The sequence below is a fragment of the Octodon degus genome, unplaced genomic scaffold, assembly GCF_000260255.1.
Source record: "Octodon degus isolate 3935 unplaced genomic scaffold, OctDeg1.0 scaffold00263, whole genome shotgun sequence".
Lineage (NCBI taxonomy): Eukaryota > Metazoa > Chordata > Mammalia > Rodentia > Octodontidae > Octodon > Octodon degus.
In genome coordinates, this window is record NW_004524839.1 from 1,818,629 (window position 1) to 1,839,793 (window position 21,165).

The 21,165-nt window shown below is 38.1% G+C and overlaps 1 protein-coding gene and 1 long non-coding RNA gene across 6 annotated transcripts in view; one reads left to right on the forward strand and one right to left on the reverse strand.

The window, feature by feature from the left end:
- LOC111814065 overlaps nt 1–13,845 on the forward strand; it is an 18,050-nt gene extending 4,205 nt beyond the window's left edge. The window contains exons 2-3 of the long non-coding RNA XR_002819145.1: nt 5,477–5,482; nt 13,834–13,845. This is a non-coding gene — a long non-coding RNA (uncharacterized LOC111814065). The remainder of the gene's footprint in view (nt 1–5,476; nt 5,483–13,833) is intronic.
- Clcn5 (chloride voltage-gated channel 5) overlaps nt 1–21,165 on the reverse strand; it is a 224,782-nt gene that overhangs the window by 9,482 nt on the left and 194,135 nt on the right. For all 5 annotated transcript variants that reach the window (XM_023706553.1, XM_023706552.1, XM_004646270.2 and 2 more), the window contains 8 exons: nt 20,398–20,549; nt 16,992–17,091; nt 12,756–12,943; nt 7,976–8,098; nt 6,635–6,841; nt 3,847–3,927; nt 3,070–3,612; nt 395–581 (listed from right to left, as the gene is read on the reverse strand). In XM_023706553.1, coding sequence (XP_023562321.1) covers nt 395–581; nt 3,070–3,612; nt 3,847–3,927; nt 6,635–6,841; nt 7,976–8,098; nt 12,756–12,943; nt 16,992–17,091; nt 20,398–20,549 — 1,581 coding nt within the window. The remainder of the gene's footprint in view (nt 1–394; nt 582–3,069; nt 3,613–3,846; nt 3,928–6,634; nt 6,842–7,975; nt 8,099–12,755; nt 12,944–16,991; nt 17,092–20,397; nt 20,550–21,165) is intronic.

A 21,165-nucleotide genomic window follows, 5' to 3' on the forward strand; every position in this document is an offset into this window, starting at 1 on the left:
GGTCTGAGAAGGTCAGTGAAATGCCCTCAGGATTTGTCCTGAGATCCTGTACCTCAGATTGTAGAACCTTTATCAGTGCAGCCATGTGGATGAGTCATGGATTAACATCATATTTAAAGGCTGCATAATATATTATATGAGTGGAATTAACTAGTTCCTTACTGTGCAAACTTAGGCTGAGTCTAAGTTTTTGTTTTTCTGTTGTTATCTTTATCTAAGTTTCTAATTATCTCCCCACTGTGCAAGTAGAAGTGGCTTTTATAAAGGACTTAACTATAACAGATTCAACAGGAAATGGATGATGATTTTTAAAATTGTGCAGTCAACGGCGCTTGACATCACTCTCCTTTTATGTGGAGAGCAGCTCTCTGACATCAAGGCACACACTACTCACCTAAGCAGGCCGCAGCCCCAACCATCGCGTAAAGTCCAGGAGTGATACAATCAGCTCCCTGACTACACCAGCTATTGAAGATGGCCCAGTCATGGTGGTTATAGGCCAGTTGCTCCATTCCTACTCCTAAAAGTCGGCCTGCTATAGCACCAACAGCCATGCTAGGTATAAAGAGGCCAGAAGGGATCTGTAAAGAGAAAGCATAGATGATCAGTGAGAAATAATGTGACTGCTTGGTGAATGGTAAGGGCTGGAAGACTGACCCTTTGCAAAGCAAACAGGCCAACTGACAGTTTAACTATGTACTATGCTAGCAAGTGGCTATAAAGATTTGTGTAACACTACAGGGGATAAAGGCTCTCTAGGATGTGCAGGCAAGGACGACTGGCAAAGAAGCTTACCCTGATTCGGGGTCCATCAAGCAAGAGCCTGAACTCTCCAGACCAACACAGAACTGGAGGCAGAACTTAGGCCTTTCCCAAAGAAAAAGGAAAATAGATGGATTTTCTTAAATACGCAGACATTTCTCCCAATTTTGAACTCTATCACTGGCAACTACCCTTTATTGACTACAGTGTTCAATGCTGGATGCTCTACATTGAAGATTTTACAGATTCTTTATAACTACCCTAGGAAATAGGCATTATTATTCCCCAATGATGAAGAACCTAAAGTTTAGAGAGATTAAGACCTGGATCAAAGGTCAAGATTTAGTGAATTGGGATTTAAATGGAATGCTCACAACTCTACTTGTATATTGAATCCTAATGCACTGCACACACAAAAAGGATGGCATATGAGGTTCCAGTCTATTGTGCCACTGTATAAAGAAAGATTAAATGAATAAATTTAAATGTAAGTAAGTACATTAAAAGTAAGTCACGGGGCCAGGGAGATGGCTCAGTGGAATACGCGCTTCTCTGGCAAGTGCAAGGGCCTGAGTTCAATCCCCTGTTCCGCTAAATAAATAAATAAATAAATAAATAAATAAATAAATAAAAGTAAGTCGCATGCTTAACCAAAAAATGGAGGCTTCATTTATCTCTTTGCTCTTGTGAATTCTAGAGTATTTTTAATATTCTGTACTAAGAGAGGGAAATGATGGTATGGATAATCTAAACTGTAGAAATACTGTGTTTAATTCTGGAAGGCATTTGAGTTTGCTGTTCTAATGGTGCACGACTGTCCTTTATATGAAGCAATGAGCTGTGAAGGGAAACATAACACAAGAAGCACCACAAAGTTTTTCAGTCTCATCCTCTACCTAGGCCAAAGGGACAAATGACCTGGTCTCAGAGAGCACACATTGTCTACACTAAGTTGCTCTCTTACTACTATTTGAATCTCAGTTTCCCTAGGCAATAAGGGAAATAACAGGTCAGAAGTGTGGTAAGAAAAGAAACAAACAAAACCTAGAATGGAGGAGGGAAAAACTTTAACAATTTTTCCTTTTTGGTTGCTACTGATACATGAAAATGGCAACAGGTACTAAAAGTAAAACATACCAGCCCTATGTCTGTTTAATTGACACATAACAACTAGACATATTTATGGGATGTGGTCTGATATTTCAATACATGTACACCATGTATAGTGATCAAGTCAGGATAATTAGCATATATATCACCTTGAACTTCTTTGTGTTGGAAACCTTCAAACTCCTGCCCTTTATTTTGAAATATGCAATAAATTATTAACTATAGCCACCCTGTTGTGCTACAGAAGAGTAGAATTTAATCCTTCTAACCATATTTTGTAAACATTAATCAATCTTTATCTCTTCCTCTCTACTAACCTTTCCAGCCACTATTATAGGAATCATTATTCTACTCTACATCTATAAGATCAACTTTTATATTTTAGCTTCTACATCCCAGAAGAGAATACATTGTTATCTGCTTTTGATAGTTTAAATACTACAGTACTATCATATGAAATTGTTCCCACTGGTTAACAACTAAGCACTGATTTCAACTGTAAAACATACTCTTAGGTATATATCGTTTGGATCACATGAAACTGAGATCAAAGTGGCTAAATACCAGCAACTTCATGAGATTCAGATTATAATTACGTTTAATTAATAAACTTTAAAGCCATCCTGTAAGGACTGAAACTATTGTTAGATATGTTTTTTTTTAATTTATTTATTTACTTATTTATTTATGTGTGTGTGTGTGTGTGTGTGTGTGTGTGTGTGGCCAGCTCAGCCCACCAGGGGGCGGGGCTGGCTGGCATGTGGTGCTGGGGGATTGAACCGTAGTCCCTATGCTTTGCTAAGCTTGTTCTAAGTATGTGCTTTAGACCACTGAGCCATCTCACCAGCCCGTTAGATATGTTTTTGATACAAGAGCCACTGGAATAAACAGGTCACCATCCTTTATGAAAGGCAAAATGGTTTGCACAGAAAAGAAAGAAACATTTCTTCTTCAAATCTCAACACTGAGGCTTGCATTTGATCTCAAAATAAGCTTGGACAATTTGAGACAGAGGTGCAATTGTCTATGAAGTTATAAGAACAAGTCAGGGCTAAGAGGCTTTAGGGGAAATCATGTTGGGGAAACTGAAAGCACCATACCACATGAGCTATTAGGATTATAGTATACCTTGCCTTTGTTCTTTCTTCAAAACCCCAGCCACAAATACAGTCACTGAGTATCAAGAGAGTTCCTCACCTTCATGCCAAAGGTGAATATTGTAATGACAATTTTCAGTATGAGTGTCAAAGCCAGCTGCCACATGGCACTATAGACTCCGGGGCCAGCAGGTCTATCGGGCAGTTCACCACTCTTGCTTGTGTTGAAACGGTTCTCATAATCACAAAGCTTAGAAGAGTCCAGAAGGCCACAGTCATTGAACAGCTCAGAAATAAGTTCACTTGTGCTCATCCGGGTATATTCATTGGGGAAAGCCAAGATGGCAGTGATGGCTGTCACAATGAGTACTTCTATGACAGGATACTTGCCCAATTGAGTGGTCTTCCGCTTCCGACACCATGCGATATTTGTGCGGATAAACAGAGCTCCCCATAGACCACCAAATATGCCCAGAAGAATGAATGGCACAAGCTCGAAGAGATGCCATGGGGTGTGAAACTCCACATAAAATAGCACTAGGCGACTGTTCCCAAATGGATTGATGGAACGTAGAGTAAATGCTGCCACTAGGGCAGCAAAGAATGAACGCCACAAAGTTTTGAGGGGAAAATAGTAGCTGACCTATAAGAAAGAAGGTAAAAAAGCAAACTCAGTCAATATCCAAAAACTGCTTCAGGTGGAAAACTGGTAATGCTGGCATTTGAGTTGAGAACAAAAACTGGCCAGGAATTTCTGATCACATGGTAAAGCACTGAGTTGGGCAGTGCTCTCAGGGACTGCAATCTATCTAAATATTGACTGAAATTCCTGACATTAAAGCACACATATACTCTACTAAACATGAGAAGTCATTACCTCTTCCAGGCTAAATAATACTCCACCAATAGGAGCCCCAAAGGCTACAGATACACCAGCAGCTGCTGCAGCCGACAAGACCTACAATCCAAAATGCAAAATTAGTAACAGAATAATACCACTTTCTCATATTCAACTGCATTTGTAATAAGAACATTACTGGTTACTAAATACTTTCATAAAAAAATCTTTACATGTTCTACAACCCCCAAAATAAAGTTCAATCTCTAGTTATTCTGAGAACAAACACTGTATCTCAGATGATGACCACAAGACCTGGTTCACATGCTTAAATGGTAAACAGGGCACTCTCCACGGTAGAGAGAACTCTCTCCTTGTGGGTTAGGCATGTGCTTTATTCTACATTATATCCCACCCAATCACAATACTCCCAGTTCAGAAACTGAATTTGAGCTTGGAGGCCTATTTATTCCTCATCTAAAGTACTTACAGTATATATCTAAAGAGCAACTTGTAAATGAATGTTGTGAAACAAGATGTTAAAGAAGATTATAGTGACACAAAACTGAGAGTAATGATTGGTTCACAGCCATTTAGGGACTGCGCTACTCATACAATTTGTACTCAAAGTTTTCTATACTATGTGTCCAATACATATCTGGTAACCTGTGGAAACAAAAAAGGGAAACAGCCAGAGGTTTAAAGGATGAGAAGACCTAAACAAGATTAGGTATGACAAGCAAAGCAGTCAGAAGAAAAAAGAATCTGAGACTGGGAAGGAGGGATGAATAAATATGGAAAGAAAATAAATGATTCTTAGAGGGTGCCACCTCAGTATGCAGGCATGTATGTGCATGTAAAATGTACAGAACTAACTCTGATGGTAGAAAACAAACCAGAATTACTTGAAGAGCTCAAGTTTTTTCCCCCCTTGGATTCTGTAGCTATGGAGAGACAAATGATTTGGAGAGGGAGGAATTATTTTAAAGAGAAAGTTAAACAGAATTAAGAACATTGAAGCATAAAATGGTTGTAGGCAAAATAAGTAAACAGGTTTCTTTGGGAGTATAAGGGGGCCCAGGAAAATGAAGGAGAGAGATGAGTGAGATTTCTAATAACAGCTGTGGGGACTTCAAAACGTGGCTTTCATATGAGAAGGATGAGGACAGCCATCACGTAAATTGGGAAAGGGGAGGTTGTTTACTATGTTAAGAATGAATGAGAAGGGAGATGAAAGAACTGGGTTGCTGGGTGTGCTTTAATTTTATACTATAGCACGGAATCTGTCTATGCTTTTGTCAAATGTTTGCTCTCAACCATCTGCCCACTTTGGCAAGACCACCTGAGCACAAAAGCGTTGCCACCAATGGTACAAACAATAAGAAAAATAAAAGTCTGAGTAAGCAATAGGGAATAAATGTAAGATTCAAATATTCATGAGTCAAGTCAGAGAAATATATGGCATCTGCACAGAGAAACAGGCAAATCAAATTCCTCTCACTATATAAAGAACAATTTGAACAAAAATGCCACTTTCATGGAAGGTGTACCCTCTATCCACGCAAAACCAGCAATAATCAACACTTCACTCTTGCCTATTAAAATGTCTTTTCAATTCTCACACTTCCGTAAGTTGTTCTCATTTAACAACCTCCACAATTTAACACAGGCTTGTGTACCTGTACAAGTAACTAAACAATCTACTCACATGTCTCTATCTCACTCCTTCTAGCTTTTCTCTCCTTTCTAACTATGCCAGAAACTTCCTCACTTAAATGTCGAAATTTATTCCATATCTGAAATCTCAACAAGTTTCCAGTTTCCTCCTGAGTTTTATGGCCAATCATAAAGAAATGTTTTCAGAAGAAATCATGAGATTCAAATTTTGTGAAAAATCCTTTTGAATGAAATGAACTTGGTCTTGACCCATTCCATATATACTTTCTTTGTTTTCAAGAAAAATAAAGCAAATCCATTATTTCCTTAAATCCTAATAATAGTAAAACAAAAATAACTAATAAGTTGGACATCTTTTTTAACATGGTCTTCCCATGCAAAATAACACAGCAACAACTACATAAATTTGAGAACAACTACAGAGATACAGTGATAGGACTTATTTAGCTAACTGAGACAGGAAGTAGTGGTCCAATATAGTGAGAAATTAGTCCAAGTGTAGTATTAGGCAGAAAAAAAGAGGAAGAAACTGGCCTCTGGAATATACATTTAATTGACATTTATTCTTCTGTAAGAATGAGCTTTTAAAAAATATCCTGTTTTGTAACTTCTTTTCTAATAGAATCAATACATAGTTGTATAGAATTATATACAATACAAAGTTAAAGTCCTTACTTCTCCTCACCTTATTCTCTGTCTTTTGAGAAGTAGATGTTTTTAGCAGTTTGGGGTTAAGATCTCTTTCAAGACATATTATTTTTAAGTGCATAGAGAATACACTTTTTAAAAAAATTAACAGTGCAAATGTCACCACATTCCATGTGAGTATCTATAGAACTATCTCATTCTTTTTAATTGTTGCATAATATTCTAAAGTATACACAGAATATTGCTTACTTGGTAAGTGCCTTACAGATGAGCATTTTGGTAGTTTCAGATGTTCACTGTTAACAAACACTGCACTGACTAATCCCCAGACAACAGTATGCACGCACATGCTAGAATGGCTTTAAGAGAAATTCCTGCAAGTGGACATGCTAAGTCAAAAGGCCTGTGCATTCACAGTGATAGAGTTCCCAATTCCCACCCCTAAGACTGTACCATTTATGCTTTCATGCAAAAGGAAACTACTAAGGCCAGTTGCCATTACCTCTCTGCGCTTGGCTTCATTCTTCCTGTATTTGTTGAAACAGTGGCACAGGATGTTCCCACAACAGCAAGCCACGTGCACTAGGGGGCCCTCTTTACCCAGGCTCAAGCCAGATGACACTGCCAGCACCAAGGTGATGGTTTTGATAACCAGGGTCCACTTACCCAAATAGCCTCTAATAATGAAACCGCTTAAGATAGTTTTTATCTGTGGGTCAAACACAAAGATATAGACTATAAAAGTAAACAAGGTTAAGAGTAAAATTCTGGACTTCATTACAACACTGAATCTTTGAACAAGTGACACACATTTGGAGAGGGAATCCAGAAGCCAATGAAAGTCAGAACTTTTCTTTAAGCTTTCATGTACCTTTTTGGGTAGGGTGGCTGAGTGGAGCCATGTGACAGCTGGAAAGAGCATAAGTATGACAGTGTTTAGATGGAGAGAGCAAGGCAAGCATAGGTGCTTCCTTAGTTTATAAATTGGTGGCCTAGGAGTCATGCTCTGAAAGGGCAAGGTCAGTGTTCCTGAAACAACTTGAAAGATTAGCTATAGCTTTGCTTAACTCCCAAAGGAATGTGGGACTATTCCTGAGTTAGGAAACAAAGCGGGGGTCAAAGTTATCCTGGTAACCTAAAGTCTGAATGCTTTCAGTCACTGTCTAGAAATCTAAACCAAAAGTAGGGGCTGGGGAGATAGCTCAGTAGAATAAGTGCTTGCTTGGCAAGCACAAGGCCCTCAGTTCAATTCCCAGTACCACAAAATAAATAAATAAGCAAACCAAAAGTAGTTAGAAATAATTTTAGTAACCATTATCCCTTCCTAGACTAAATCAGGTAACCCAGGCCGAGAAGAGACTTGAAGGAAGACACTGTGAGAGATTTCAAGACCTCAGGAACTTAAACCCTGTTGAAGTGTTGTTTGGGTTTTTGGTCTTTATGACCAAGGGTTTCACTATGTTGCTCAGACTAGTCTTGAACTTGTGAGCTCAAATGTTGCTCCTGCCTCAGCTGCCCAAGTAGCTGGCAGTATAGGCCCATGACATCCAACCTATCTAACTCTGTTTAATATCCACCAAACTGCCAGGCATAGTGGTCTACCCCTGGAATCTCAGTGACTTGAGAGCCTGAGGCAAAAGGGCAACAAATTCAAGCCCAGACTAGGCAACTTAGAGACATCATGTGTCAAAACAAAATTTTAAAAAAGGTTGGGAATGTATCTCAGTGCAAAGACCCAGTACTACAAAAACCATTGGGGTATATGCTAGAATATACATTAACGTATTTTAACCAAAAAAAGATTCATGTTATGAACATTTGGAAACCATTTAAACAAACTTACCTCTGGGATTCCAGAGCCACAGGCATAAGGTGCAAAGACCTTAACAAGAGATACAGCAAGGAAGGCAAACAGAAGAGCCCAGAGGACGTACATGAAATAGTTGACTATGTAGGCAAAGGCTCCCTGGAACAAGGGGAAAAAAGCAGAGAAGATTATTTTAGCCTACACTGGCTCCCTGAGGCATGTAGGTCTTCTGAGTAATGATTTTTCCAGAAAGGAAAGTCAGAAAGACAACAATCAACATTAAATTGCTCAAATGTTTTTTCTTCCTGATTGTCCAATAAAACAACTACTGAAACACTTGTCAGGTCACTTAGTGCTAACAACGAGATGCTCTGCTGTACCCAAAGGAAATTTACAGTGGGTTCTAATAATGGACATGGAGGAAGAGCCAACTAGAGATCCTGAAACAAAATTCATTTTGATGTGAGTGCGTTGATAGGCTTTGTAGTCAAATATATAAGACTCTGTATCAATTTTAACAAGGGTTTAACAGTGTCCTCCCCTGCCACAATGGCTGACCCTGGGTTGCACAATGAAACTGAAAACCAGATCCAAAGATTTTCGACTCCAAAAAACAAAAGTTCTATTACATTCAACCCTGGCTATCTATCTTGGTGTTCAATTGTCACAAAAGGTGATAGTGACTAAAATGCCTAAATCTTTTATGTTTTTAAATTATGTTTATTATAGATGTTTAAGATCGACAACATGATGTTTTTGTTTTGCTTTGTTTTGATTCATTTTGTCTTTGGTGCTAGGGATGGAATCCAGGGCCTCCTGCAGGCTAGAGCACACACTTTACCAATGAGCTACATCCCTAGTCCTCATGTTATGATACATATTTACATAACAACATGATTACCACAGATTTACAGTATCTATCACCTTCTAGTTGCCCTTCTTTATATATGTTATATGAACTTAAAATGTATTCTTAGCCAACTTTCAGTATACAATATTAACTATAGTCTTTGTGTGGCATATTAGATTTATTTCATCTTAACTACAGATTTATAGCTTTGGTCTGTTTTTCTGCATTTTCTCCCCTCCCTGTTCCTAGTAATCATCAGCCTACTTTCTATGGATTTAACTTGTTTTAAGATTATACATATAATGATTATATATTTGAGAGAATTTTGCTACCACAGGTACAGCAACAAGTGTTATGAGCAGAGGGTTTTAGGCCCTCATGATGGTAGATATTGCAAGGAATAAAAGGGCAATAACCTTTTTGGGGAACACTGAGGATAGAATCCAGGGTGTCATGCAAGGTAGACAAGTATTCAACCACTGAATTATATCCCCAGCCCCTTTTTTTAAAATGGAGAGACCATATTTTTGAGATTATGTCCCTACAATAATGAAGTGTGCCACAAGAAAATCTGGTTTTGACCACTAATAAAAAATTCATCAACAATAAAGACTGGTAAATTGCCATACCAATTTTGAATATTAGGAAGTTATGCTTTCTGGTAAAAAATATTAGGAGTTGAAACTCATTCAAATTACATGGAATGCAAAACTCAATAGATTTTTCCATGCTTGCAGTCCCAGCACTGGGAGGCTTAGGCAGGAGCATCATAAGTTCAGCTTTTACTCACAAGTTCTAGGGCAGCCTGAACTATTTACATAGCAAGATGTTGTCTCAATAAATAACAGTAACAAAAAAAAAAACCAAAAAACAGTTCAAGCCCAGCTTGAGTAATGTAACAATTTAGTGAGGTCCTGTGTCTAACAGGCTGGGGGTGCAGCACAGTGCAAGGGCCGTGTGTTCAATCCCGAGCACCACCAAAGAATAACTTTTCTTTCTTTTTTTGGAGTGGGGGGTGAGGGTTTGAGACAGAGTCCCACTGTATAGCTCAAGCTGGCCTCAAACTCACAGTAATCCTTCCTGCCTCAACCTGTCAAATGCTAGGATTATAGGCATGTATCACCCCCATCTAGATTTTTTCTTTCTTTTCTTTTCTTTCTTTTGTGGTACCAGGGATTGAACTCAGGACCCTGCACTTACCAGGCAAGCACTTATTCTACTGAGCTATCTCCCTGGCCCTAATTTTTCATTTCTGAAAACACTATTAAGCACTATTAAAATAATCCTGAGATATACAAGAACTAGAATGCTCAGTATTTTTTCTGAGCTGTAAGTTTTACGCAGGTTTTCTATGATTTAATTCCTCAATGACACAGACATCTGCTCTCTCTTTACCTTTGAAATGTAGTCTGGAACAAGAAGATTCCAGAGGGAATAAACAGAGAAAGGAAGCAGAAGAAAAGGAAAACTGGCCAAAGACAGAAAACAAGAAGCCAAATTCTTGGCAAAAGAAGGATTCTCAAACTTCAGAAGATTCTTTTCCCAGACAAGGTCTTGGAGAATAGGGTTTGTGGATTGTAGCCATGCTAATTTCCTGTACTATCCTTATGCAAGTGTTACTGTTGAGAAAGCTTCAGTGAAAGGTATAGCAGACTCTCTTGTAGTTGTTTTAACACTTCTTATTAATGTACAATGACTTTAAGCTTTCTAAAAAAGCGAGTGACACCTACATACGTGCACACCTTACAGATGCATGCTCTTGCCCCAAGTTTTAGGATTCTCAAACTTTTGTATCCCAGTTTTTCCTAATCTGGGAGGATAAACAAAAGACATCAGTTAAGGGGTGGAAATAACATGAGAACACAGCTACAACAGACATCTTGGATTTTCTTCTTCACAAATATAGAAATTTTATATTCCATTTTTATAACTGCTTAATTAGTTCTTTAACAAGATTTTTTTTCCTCCAAATAGAAAAATCTGATGCTCTAGAAAGGCAAGTAAGATTCACCCTACAGTTTTACCTGTCTCAGGGCACTGCCCATAACCACATTTGAGAAGCACAGAACTAAATCCTCACAAATATGCACCATATACACTACCTTTCAATTGAACTCCTTCCCTGAGCCAATATGTATTTGTATACTCACATTGCCATATAAGCTGTGTTTCTGACTTGATTATTTTCCTATCCTGCTTTCCCCTCAATTGATTTTGTGTGAGGGAATGAGCACGTGAGTGCACGAGTGTGTGCGCATGTGCATACATGTGCACCACTCTAAGTTGTTCGGGAACTATGGTGGGTAATGACAATTTTTAGTTTATTTTCAATTTGCACACAATAATTATATTTTTATGAGGTACAGTGTGATAATTTTATGCATACACCATAAGCTATGATTAAATCAAGCTAAATAGCACATCTATCTCTTTAATATTTATCATCTTTTTGTTTGGAACCCTCAAATGCCTCTCTTCTGGTTTTTTATAGATACACAAGAAGTTGAAAGCCCAGGATAGTGGTACATGCCTGTAATCCCACCACTTGGGAGTCTGAGGCAGGAGGATCATTGGGAGTTTGAGATCAGCCTGAGCTACAAAGTGAGCTCAAGGCCAGTCTGAAGTGCATAGCGAAACTCTGTCTCAAAAAGACATAAGAAAAAGGTTGATAAGTTACCTTCCTGTGCTGTAGAACACTGTAACTTATTCTTCATTTCTAACTATATTTGAAACCTGTTATTCAACCTCTTTCTTTCCTCTTTTCCACCTACACTTCCCAGCTTCTAATGACCAATATTCTACTTGCTATTTCTATGTGATCAGCTTTAAAAAATAGAGTCCAGCAAGATGAGGTGGTGCATGCCTGTATTCCCAGCACTTGGGAGGCTGAGGTGAGGCAGGAAGATCATTGCAACTTCAAGGCCAGCATGGCACAAATTATATATATATATATTGATGCAAAAGTAGATGTTTTTCAGTTCTTTTCCTTCCTATTACTACTTTATTTTATATGAGAACTTTCCCACTGAAAAAAAGTATACAGAATACAAAACTCTCCCAATTCCACTGTGCTTCCACACACAGAAAGGAGTGGCATTTTAGTGCCTGTCTCATCGACTGTGTTGGTGAATATATAATATTCATAATATATGTAATATATTATGAATAATATATTACATATAATAATATTTGTAATATATATATTTAATATATATATATATATTAAATAAAGAGTCCAAATCCATATCCTGGTCTGGTCTCGCTCACTTCACCAACACAGTCGATGAGACAGGCACTAAAATGCCACTCCTTTCTGTGTGTGGAAGCACAGTGGAATTGGGAGTTTTGTGTTCTGTATACTTTTTTTCAGTGGGAAAGTTCTCATATAAAATAAAGTAGTAATAGGAAGGAAAAGAACTGAAAAACATCTACATTTGCATCAACAATGATGCTAGATGAAAATAAAAATATAATTTGACTTCAAGATGGGATTGTGGACAATTTTTTTCCTGAGTTTGTTTTGTTGACAATTTATGGTAATTTAGAAAAGATTCTACTGCAATGAATGATCAGGAACAAATCACTTTTGGTATCTATATGATAAACACTTTTCACCCACTCCATCCTTTGTTAGAAATTACAGCTTACCTGTCAGCTACCTCTGACATTCCTATTGAAATTATTAAGGAAAGATAAATCCAGTAACATTCTATACACAACTAAGAAGAACCACCAGGCTTATTTGAAACAAACTGAAATTTTAAAGATAAGCAACAAAGACTCCACAAATCAGAAAAGAAGGAAATACAACTAAACAAACCACAGAAAAAGGCAGCTGGCATGGGTTCCCCTTTTTGTGAAAAAGAAAGTAGGGAAAGACTCCACAATTGTCATGAATGTTTTATAAGGCATGAAACAAACGTAAGAATAAAATTCAGTGTTTCACAAATCACTATTACATATTACCTCCTCCATGCTCATGATAAGCTGGGACCAACTATTCCACTCTGGGCACTTGTCTCTGTCTTCAAACGTGACCTGCTGAGAGTTCCAGCAACAGTGTTCATGGTTGAACCAGAATCCCTCTGTGCATATACCTTCTTTTAAGTCCGTCATCCAATGTGCAGAGATGTCTATCAGACCAGCCAAGGAACCTGATTGGGGGAAAAGGAGGCCAAAGTTAAATTCTACTTTTAAAACTGTTCTTTTTTTTTTTTTTTTTTTTTTTTAAAAAAAAAAAAAAAAAAAAAAAGACACCGCTTTTTTTTTTTTTTTTTTTTTGGGCAGAACCGGGGATTGAACTCAGACCCTTGTGCTTGCCAGGGAAGCTCTTATTCCACTGAGCCGCCTCCCCGGCCCCATTTTTTCCTTTTCTTCATCCCAGTTGGTCCTTCTGTTTGAATAGTTTCTTTCCTTTTGCAGTATCTATTAGACCTTTTGGATTTTATTTATTCTTTCAGGTTTTTTTTTTTTTTTTTTTTGCAGAACCGGGGATTGAACTCAGACCCTTGTGCTTGCCAGGGAAGCACTTATTCCACTGAGCCATCTCCCCGGCCCCAAAACTGTTCTTTATGATAATCAGAATAATCTTTACCAGCAAAAATGAAAATAGGAATTTAATAAAAGAACAAACATGTTTCCATTCCACCTGCCACTTTATCTCTTTACTTGATTTATATTTGCTATCTCTCTATTGAACATTGCTATCTACAGAATTTATATATAGGAGAGACTTGGATGAAAACAAAATGATTAGGTGGAGCTGGGTGTGGTGACACATGTGTGCTACACCAGTGCGGGGGAGGCTGAGGCAGGAGGAACACTGTTTGAATCCAACCTGGGCTTCACAGCCTGAACTGTGTGGTGATCCGTATCTCAAAAAGCAAAATAAAAATAAATAGGTTGGGAGTGAGGGACTAGGAAATATGTTTTTAAACTGAATTTACATGGCAAAGATACTGTTTTAACTCAGACAGTTTATGAATACTGATCCACAAAGATAGTAAAGCTTATTTGAGATCATCTTCTCCTTGTATATACAAAGTAGAGAAAACATGATTTGCCCATACCTGGGAACTCTCTGCTGTTTATTTTAGATCGCTCAGGAGAGCTGATGAACATTATGAGCTAGTCTAAGCATAGACAGAAGAAGTTTTCTCCATGAACAAGGGCCTTTGAACCATGGCAGGAAGGTATTCTAGGCTAAGGGGAGTGTGACTATAAAAGAATAAATGGATAGATAATAGAAAGTAGGGAGATCTTTTTCAAATGGGAAAGAGGACAAGAGATGGAGTAGGGAAGGAAGGAAGAGAAAACAGATTCTAAAAAAGATAACTCAAGAAAAAAATGGAACTAGTTCTTTTTCAAACAGGAAGGGGATCAAAAGTTGGAGGGAGAAGGGAGAGATGAAAGGGAAAGGGGACAAAAAAGACGGCATAGTACGTACATGTACAAATTTCCCATGATGAATGTCATCATTGTGTATTACAAACATGTACTAACAAAATTACATTAATAAAAACTGAAAACAAAAGCAAAAACTAAAGTGCATGGAAAGCTAAAAAATCTCTACACATGTTGAAGCCTCTTGAACCTAGAACAAGAATGTTCTTTATTCTTCTTAGTGAGAAGGAACAAATGGTATTATCCAAAGAACATTCATCAAAGAAAACGAAGAAAGAATAAACAGTGAACCAGGGACATGTACACTAAGGCTAGTACACTGGTAGGGTTAAGATAGTTTTAGTATTTTACATTCTGGCCTTCTCATCATTTCTGTCATTGAGGTGAAGAAATGAACCTTGGCTTGGGGAAATACCAAATACATCATTAATCCCCTAGACCTTGAATTCTCTGACTGCTCCTGCACGCAGACACAGCGCTTCTATTGAGGGAAATAAAAGCATTCGTTGACCACCTAGTGACAAGAGATACACGAAAAAGCCAAGGAAGCCATGCCTACATTCCAGCAGGAGATGGCAATGTCATGTGTATGCTTTAGTATGTGCTAAAAGTGTTAACATGGGCTACTTACATTTTGGAATAACCTTGGCAAATCTAACACATTGCTTGACACTTACTTTCAAAAACTACAGCCCCTCAGCCTTCTCTTCTTCTAACTCATACTGTACTTACTACCTAGACTCAGAAACTTAACATGCTATTAAATAGTTTGGCTCATTCTCTGGTTGCCTCATGTGTGCATTTTTTATTTTATCCAATACTGCTACCCTCACTCCTATCTTCCCTTCTGCCTCTATCTCCCAGTTGGCTCTTCTCTGGTGACCAGAATTCCTCTGCCCCCAAATATAAAATGCTGTCCCTTGTCCTTGTCACCATTTCAAGTTTTGCCCCTCTTCCCTTTTCCAATAACTACCAGAACTTCAACACTAACTGCCTTTCTTTGATATCCAGCTCTTAATATTTCTCTGAGATGATTTCTCTAAGTCACTGATAGATTCCTAACTGGTAGACTATATAAACTCTTCTTTACCATCTTCCTTCTCCTCAGCTTCTCTGTAATACCTGGCATTAAAGACTACTCAGTCTATTATCAGCCAGCTCCAAATTGACCATCTCCTCTCTCCTGTAAGAGCCAGATGGGACAGAATTAAAAACCAAAGGCTAAACCCTGCCTACACCTGTACTTGTAAATAATGATGTCCTGGTGGCAGCCAGGCTCCTTGGTTTACCTAAGGGCTACAGCTGCTTTTGTGCCCCATCAGCAGAAGGAAGTAGGTGCTAGAGAGACTACGTGGTCCATAAATCCTAAAATATTTACTATCTAGCCCCCTTACGAAAAAGATTTTTCCAACCTTTACCCTAGCCCAGTGGAAACTATGGTATGTGTTCCATCCTGTTATCACTGAAAACTCTAAAAGGTTTGTTATCACTGCCCTAGGCAATTTCTGAAAACTCAGCTATAGATAAACCATCCCTTAGTTGCTACATCATGGCTCACTGACTATCCCCAGGCCAGCAGCAGCATTAGTAACTGGGCGCCAAATGCCATACTGCATTGAATCCATTGTATCCTCATAGAAAACTTTTGACATAGATACTTTTATTATCTTCATTTACATCTCAGTAAATTAAAGCTTCCAGGGCTTAAGTAGTGCCACCAAAGCCACAAAACTGGCAAGTAGTAGCACTAGGAATTAAATCTCAGCTGCCTGGGGCCGGGGAGATGGCTCAGTGGAATAAGCGCTTCCCTGATAAGCACAAGAACCTGAGTTCAATCTCCGGTTCCACAAAAAAAAAAATAATAATAATAATAATAATAATAATAATAAATCTCAGCTGCCCGATAACAATATAAAATGTAACAACTACTGCTAATTTTCTATTCTTGTTTTGAAATTCTATACCATTTTTATCATTTTATATTGCTTTTGTCTTTGTTCTTCTTGGTTTTTTCTCTTTAAAATACAAAAATAAATAAATCTCAACTGCCTGAAACTAGAGACTGTGCCAATAACTGTCATATTATGCTTGTCCTCCAGCTTTCCCACTTAGCTCCTATTTGAGCTCAAGATTCCAGATCTAAGAACCATCTCTTAATGTCATAGATGTCATAGAGACAAGTCTCTTGGTATCTCTACCTGGTACATTTGGATATATATATATATATATATGAAAATATTCCAAAATTTTTAAAATCTAAGATCTGAAACAACTCTGATCCCAAGCATTTAGAGGAAGAAATTTAAAATAGTAAAGGAGATTAAGGAAATAGGTGATACCATGCCACAACCAGCCATCATGGAAGAACAAAATGGTAAATTCCTCATGAGCATGGACATAACTTACCCGCCTTTCTATACCATCAAATAAAAGAATAGACATAAGGCTAAGAAACAGCCACCAAATATCTCAGGAAGTGTTCTTCTGTGTCTCTTCTAGATCCCATTTAGAATGTATATAAAAAACTTGACTGTCTCCTAAAGGAAGGTTCTTCCTAAAGACAAGCACTGTGATGCATGGCTGAAGTACCTTACAATGGATACCATACCTTAGAGCACCTACTTGAGAAAGGTGATTTGCAGGTGTTACTACTTCTCTTCAGATAGGACATTCCAAATCTAAAATGGTCACCAGCAATTAATTTCTGGTGGGAAACCAGTGCTCCAACTAGTTCATAACTTAAGGGAGGTATATGACACAATTTCTGGAGGCTTGTTGTGAAAACACGGTGTAGCATACCTGATAAAAGCCCAATAAGAAGCATCAACAACCAGCCAGAAAAAGCATCGCTCACACTGTGAATTAAGGCCCATGTCGACTCTTTGCTTTTATTAGTAATCTAGGGGAAAATGAAAAAAAAAAAAAACAGAAACCATCAGTAACTCTCCATATACCCTTCCTTATATCAGCATTATTCAGTAAACAAATACAATGACAAATCACCTGGGAACAGAAACCAATTGAAAGTTACTTCTTACACAATCTTTACCTCAACCAAATTCAGCAAGAGTGCCAGGGACATTAAGTGTCTGCCTGGCAGGTGCAAGGTCCTAAGTTCGAATCCTGGTATCCCCTGCCAAAAAAGTTCAGCAAAAGTTTGGAGTCTTTTTTTTTTTTTGTATTTTAGGGAAGGGTCTACAGGGTGTTCAGGGTCTCACTACTAGATCAGACTCGTAGTGACACGCCTGTTTATAGCCTTCCAAGAACTGGGATTACAGACATGCGCCACCACGCCCAGTCTCAATTGCAGTCTCTCTCAGTGTGCCCTGGGGGGAGGGCTGGCATGGCAGGCCTGGGGATCAGAACCCCCAGCCCCTGCGCCTGCTTACAGGTGCTTTAATCCATTGAGCTATTTGGTTGGCCCTAAAAGCTTGGATTCTTGCTGAATTGTACTTTCACATACAGCAGGCATGTACAACCCATACCTGGCCAACTTGGGTCACAGTGAGGGCAGAAGTTGTCTTGGGACATGTATAGAATACATAATATGGTTAATATAAATACATTATAAAACTTTTTTGTATCTGTTATTATAACATTAAAGAAAAGAGGGTAAGTGAACCGCAGCTGTGGGTTGGACATGCCTTATCCACAGTTTGTAATGCTCCCAAGGACCTTATTTAGGGTTTCCTTATCTAGGTGCTAACTTCTTATAGCTGTCAACCTGTTTCATTCATTTTAGGTGTCGATTTCTGTCCCAAGGACAGTCACTTGAACCATAGGAAATACTCTAATTATTTTGCAATGACCAAACACACACAAGTTTATTTGAGTCATGAAATTACAATTTCAGATTTACTTTCTATGGTTATGGTTCAAGTCAGAAAAATCCCAAAACGTGAACCCACCATCCCCTAATTGATACTAAGTGGTATCAACAATGCTTTTGTTTCATTTCTTAAATCAGCAAGGCAGGATCTGAGCCTTCGCAGAGATACAGAACATTTTATCTTTTAGGACTGACCCTTGTCAATTTAACCCTTCAGTATCCACATTTTTAACACCAACATTCTAACAGCTGTGTAGCTGTACCCTTCTCAGTACCACTATTTACCCTTGATAACAGTTGTAGCTACCCATCCCGCTCTACAACATCATAAATACATAGTAAATTATAAAGAATTTAAAAGGAGTTTTAAAGTGCATTCTGACCCATGAGTATGTTTCCAATTTCAGTGCTGAAAACAGATGAGATTACATTTTTCCCTGTGACATTATATCTTTTCTGATAATGAACTGACACTAAAAATAGTCTCTGTGGACCATATAATAAACACACCTGAATTGGTTTGGGATTACTAATAGGGATCATTTATGTCAGATGCAACCATTAATGAGAAATGCACCCTGTCATATCACAGGTGACTCTCATAATTTGAATAATGACAAATTGAACTCTGAAAACAGAAATTCTAAAGCCAGAAGAGTCTTAATTCTAAATCCTGCCTCTTGATAAAGTATATTACAGAAATCTTATTAAAAACATAAAATGTCTTACAGAGAGAACATCCTTTTGTGTAGTGATATGTCAACTCAGTGCAATTACTTCAGTTCTGAGGATTAAGTACAAATTTCTCAAAATCTAAACCCAGGACAACCTGACTCTTGAGTTCAGGTGCTTTTGTCACTCCACTATATCCTTGGCCCCACCTCTGTTGTTGAACTACAAATTTTTACCTTTTATACATTTTCTTAAAACTGGAAATTGAGTTCAGGTGCTTTTGTTAAAACCAATCAGGAGCTGGGAAAGGCTTAATAATGAAAAGCAAGGGCTGGGGGTGTAGCTCAGTAGTAGAGCGCTTATTTAGCATGTATGAGGGCCTGAGTTCCATCTCCAGACCCCAAATTTAAAAAAACAAAAAAGAACAAGAAAAATAAATTTCAGGAAATGCTCAGGGCTGGCCAAATAGCTCAGCAGATTAAAATGCCTGCAAGCAAGCACAGGGGCCGGGTTTCATCCCTGGGCCTGTCCTGCTGGCCTCACCCCTGGGGCACACTAGACTGCAATTGAGACTGGGCATGGTGGGGCCCACCTGTAATCCCAGCACTTGGGAGGCTGCAAACAGGAGAATCACTACTAGTCTGATCTAGTAGTGAGACCCTGAACACCCTGCACACACCCTTCCCTAAAAGAAAAAAAATACAGAAAAAAAAGGAAATGCTCAGGAAATTTGCTTGGCTTTGAGAGAAAGAAATCATGAACTATGGAGAGAATGGAGTCAGTTTAACAATCAAATTTTAAATTTGGAGTGCAAGCAGAAATATTAAGAAAGAACAAAAGTACTACTGCTCCTGTGGCCTAAAGAAAAGACTTGCTAGAGGATTACCTACTGAGAATCTCTGGGCTGGCTGGGGCTAGGCACCTGCCGTCTTAGTAAGTTTTCCATTATGGCCCTTAAAAGAACTAGAAATTATAAGTCCCTAAGGTAAATGGTACAAGGCAACAATTTCAAAACATAACCTTGGCAGACCACTCTGAGAAGTTTGCAAGGCACTTTAAAAAGAGCCAACGGGGGAAATTCTCTTACTAAATTCAAAAGAACCTGTATCAAAGCACAGGTACCATCTATTACCATCTAAGTAGCATCTATCATATTACTGTCTTTTAATCTGGATTGGTTGGTGTTACAGTTTTATTGGAGTTGAATGAATAAATTTAGTTGGACTTATGTATAAGAAGAGAGAGAACCATAAAGAGCTTATCTTGTATGCTTCAGTAAATACTAGGGCTGTGAGAATTTTTTTCTTTTATTCTTTTAAAAAGAACCCATTTACTTTTCTTAGTTTTAAAAAATCCCCCTCCAAGAAAACTGTAAAATGGAGATGAGATGAGGAAGATCTTTGACATGTATTTTGTCACCACCACCCCCCAGATTGTTTTCACCTGCATGGAGGAATTTATATTCATTCTCTGGGTGTAAGAATCTTTTTCAATCACATACTCTGGGAAGATAAATCATGATGTATAATGTTTTAGATATTCAATAAAAATCAGATACAAGATGTCTAAAAATAACTTTTAAAATGAAATCTTATATTTCCCAATATAAACCAGATTCAGCCACATTCACAGTTCAAGAGAGGAACGAATAACTTCTTCCACAGTGTTTCCTAATATTTCCATCTGTGCCATTTTTTGTCTTACCTCACGGTGCCTGTCCCGGTCTCGAGACTTCTCTCTCACCCAATCAATGGTGTTGAAATCATCATAGGTCCCTACGCCAGGAATCGGCTCCTCCAAGAAGTCCATGATCCTATTTGAAGAAGCTATTCCTCCACTATTATAGAACTTGTTCCCTGTATTAAACAGGAAATAGACATTAGTACTTCTGACACTCGACAATTTTAATACTATATTCTTTCTAAATTCTAACAGGTAAGCCCATAAATTATCAGATGACTACAGTTAGGATGTACTAATAAAATATATAATCACCCAGTACAGATATCCATCACATTTAGAGGTTTCTGCGGTTGGACCTCAAACAAATGAGTAGCTAATGAGTAGCTAAAGGCAATGAGAATGAAAAGGGACAAAGTGATACTACAAAGAGAACTGAAGCAAGCCGATGTGCAAAATGAAACAGTTTATGGAACAAGAGACAGAAAGGAGCTTGGCGTAACTAAGGTAATGGTTTATGGGAGGGAGACGTAAGGGTCAAAGGTTAGTTCAGGCATATCACATCAGAAATCATTTTACACTGATAGGGCGGTAATCCAATCCTAGGCAGTGGGTTTTTTCTGACTAGGAACTCCAAAGGAAGCATCTTGGTCTCTTCCATTTAAGCTGCCTAGAATGTACAAATTTCCCTTTAATAGGTGGAATACTTTGATTCCTGATATAATGGGCTGGTAGAAATTCTCCACGTATGTCAAACAGTCTGCAATTTACATGTAGATTTAGAGTACAGTC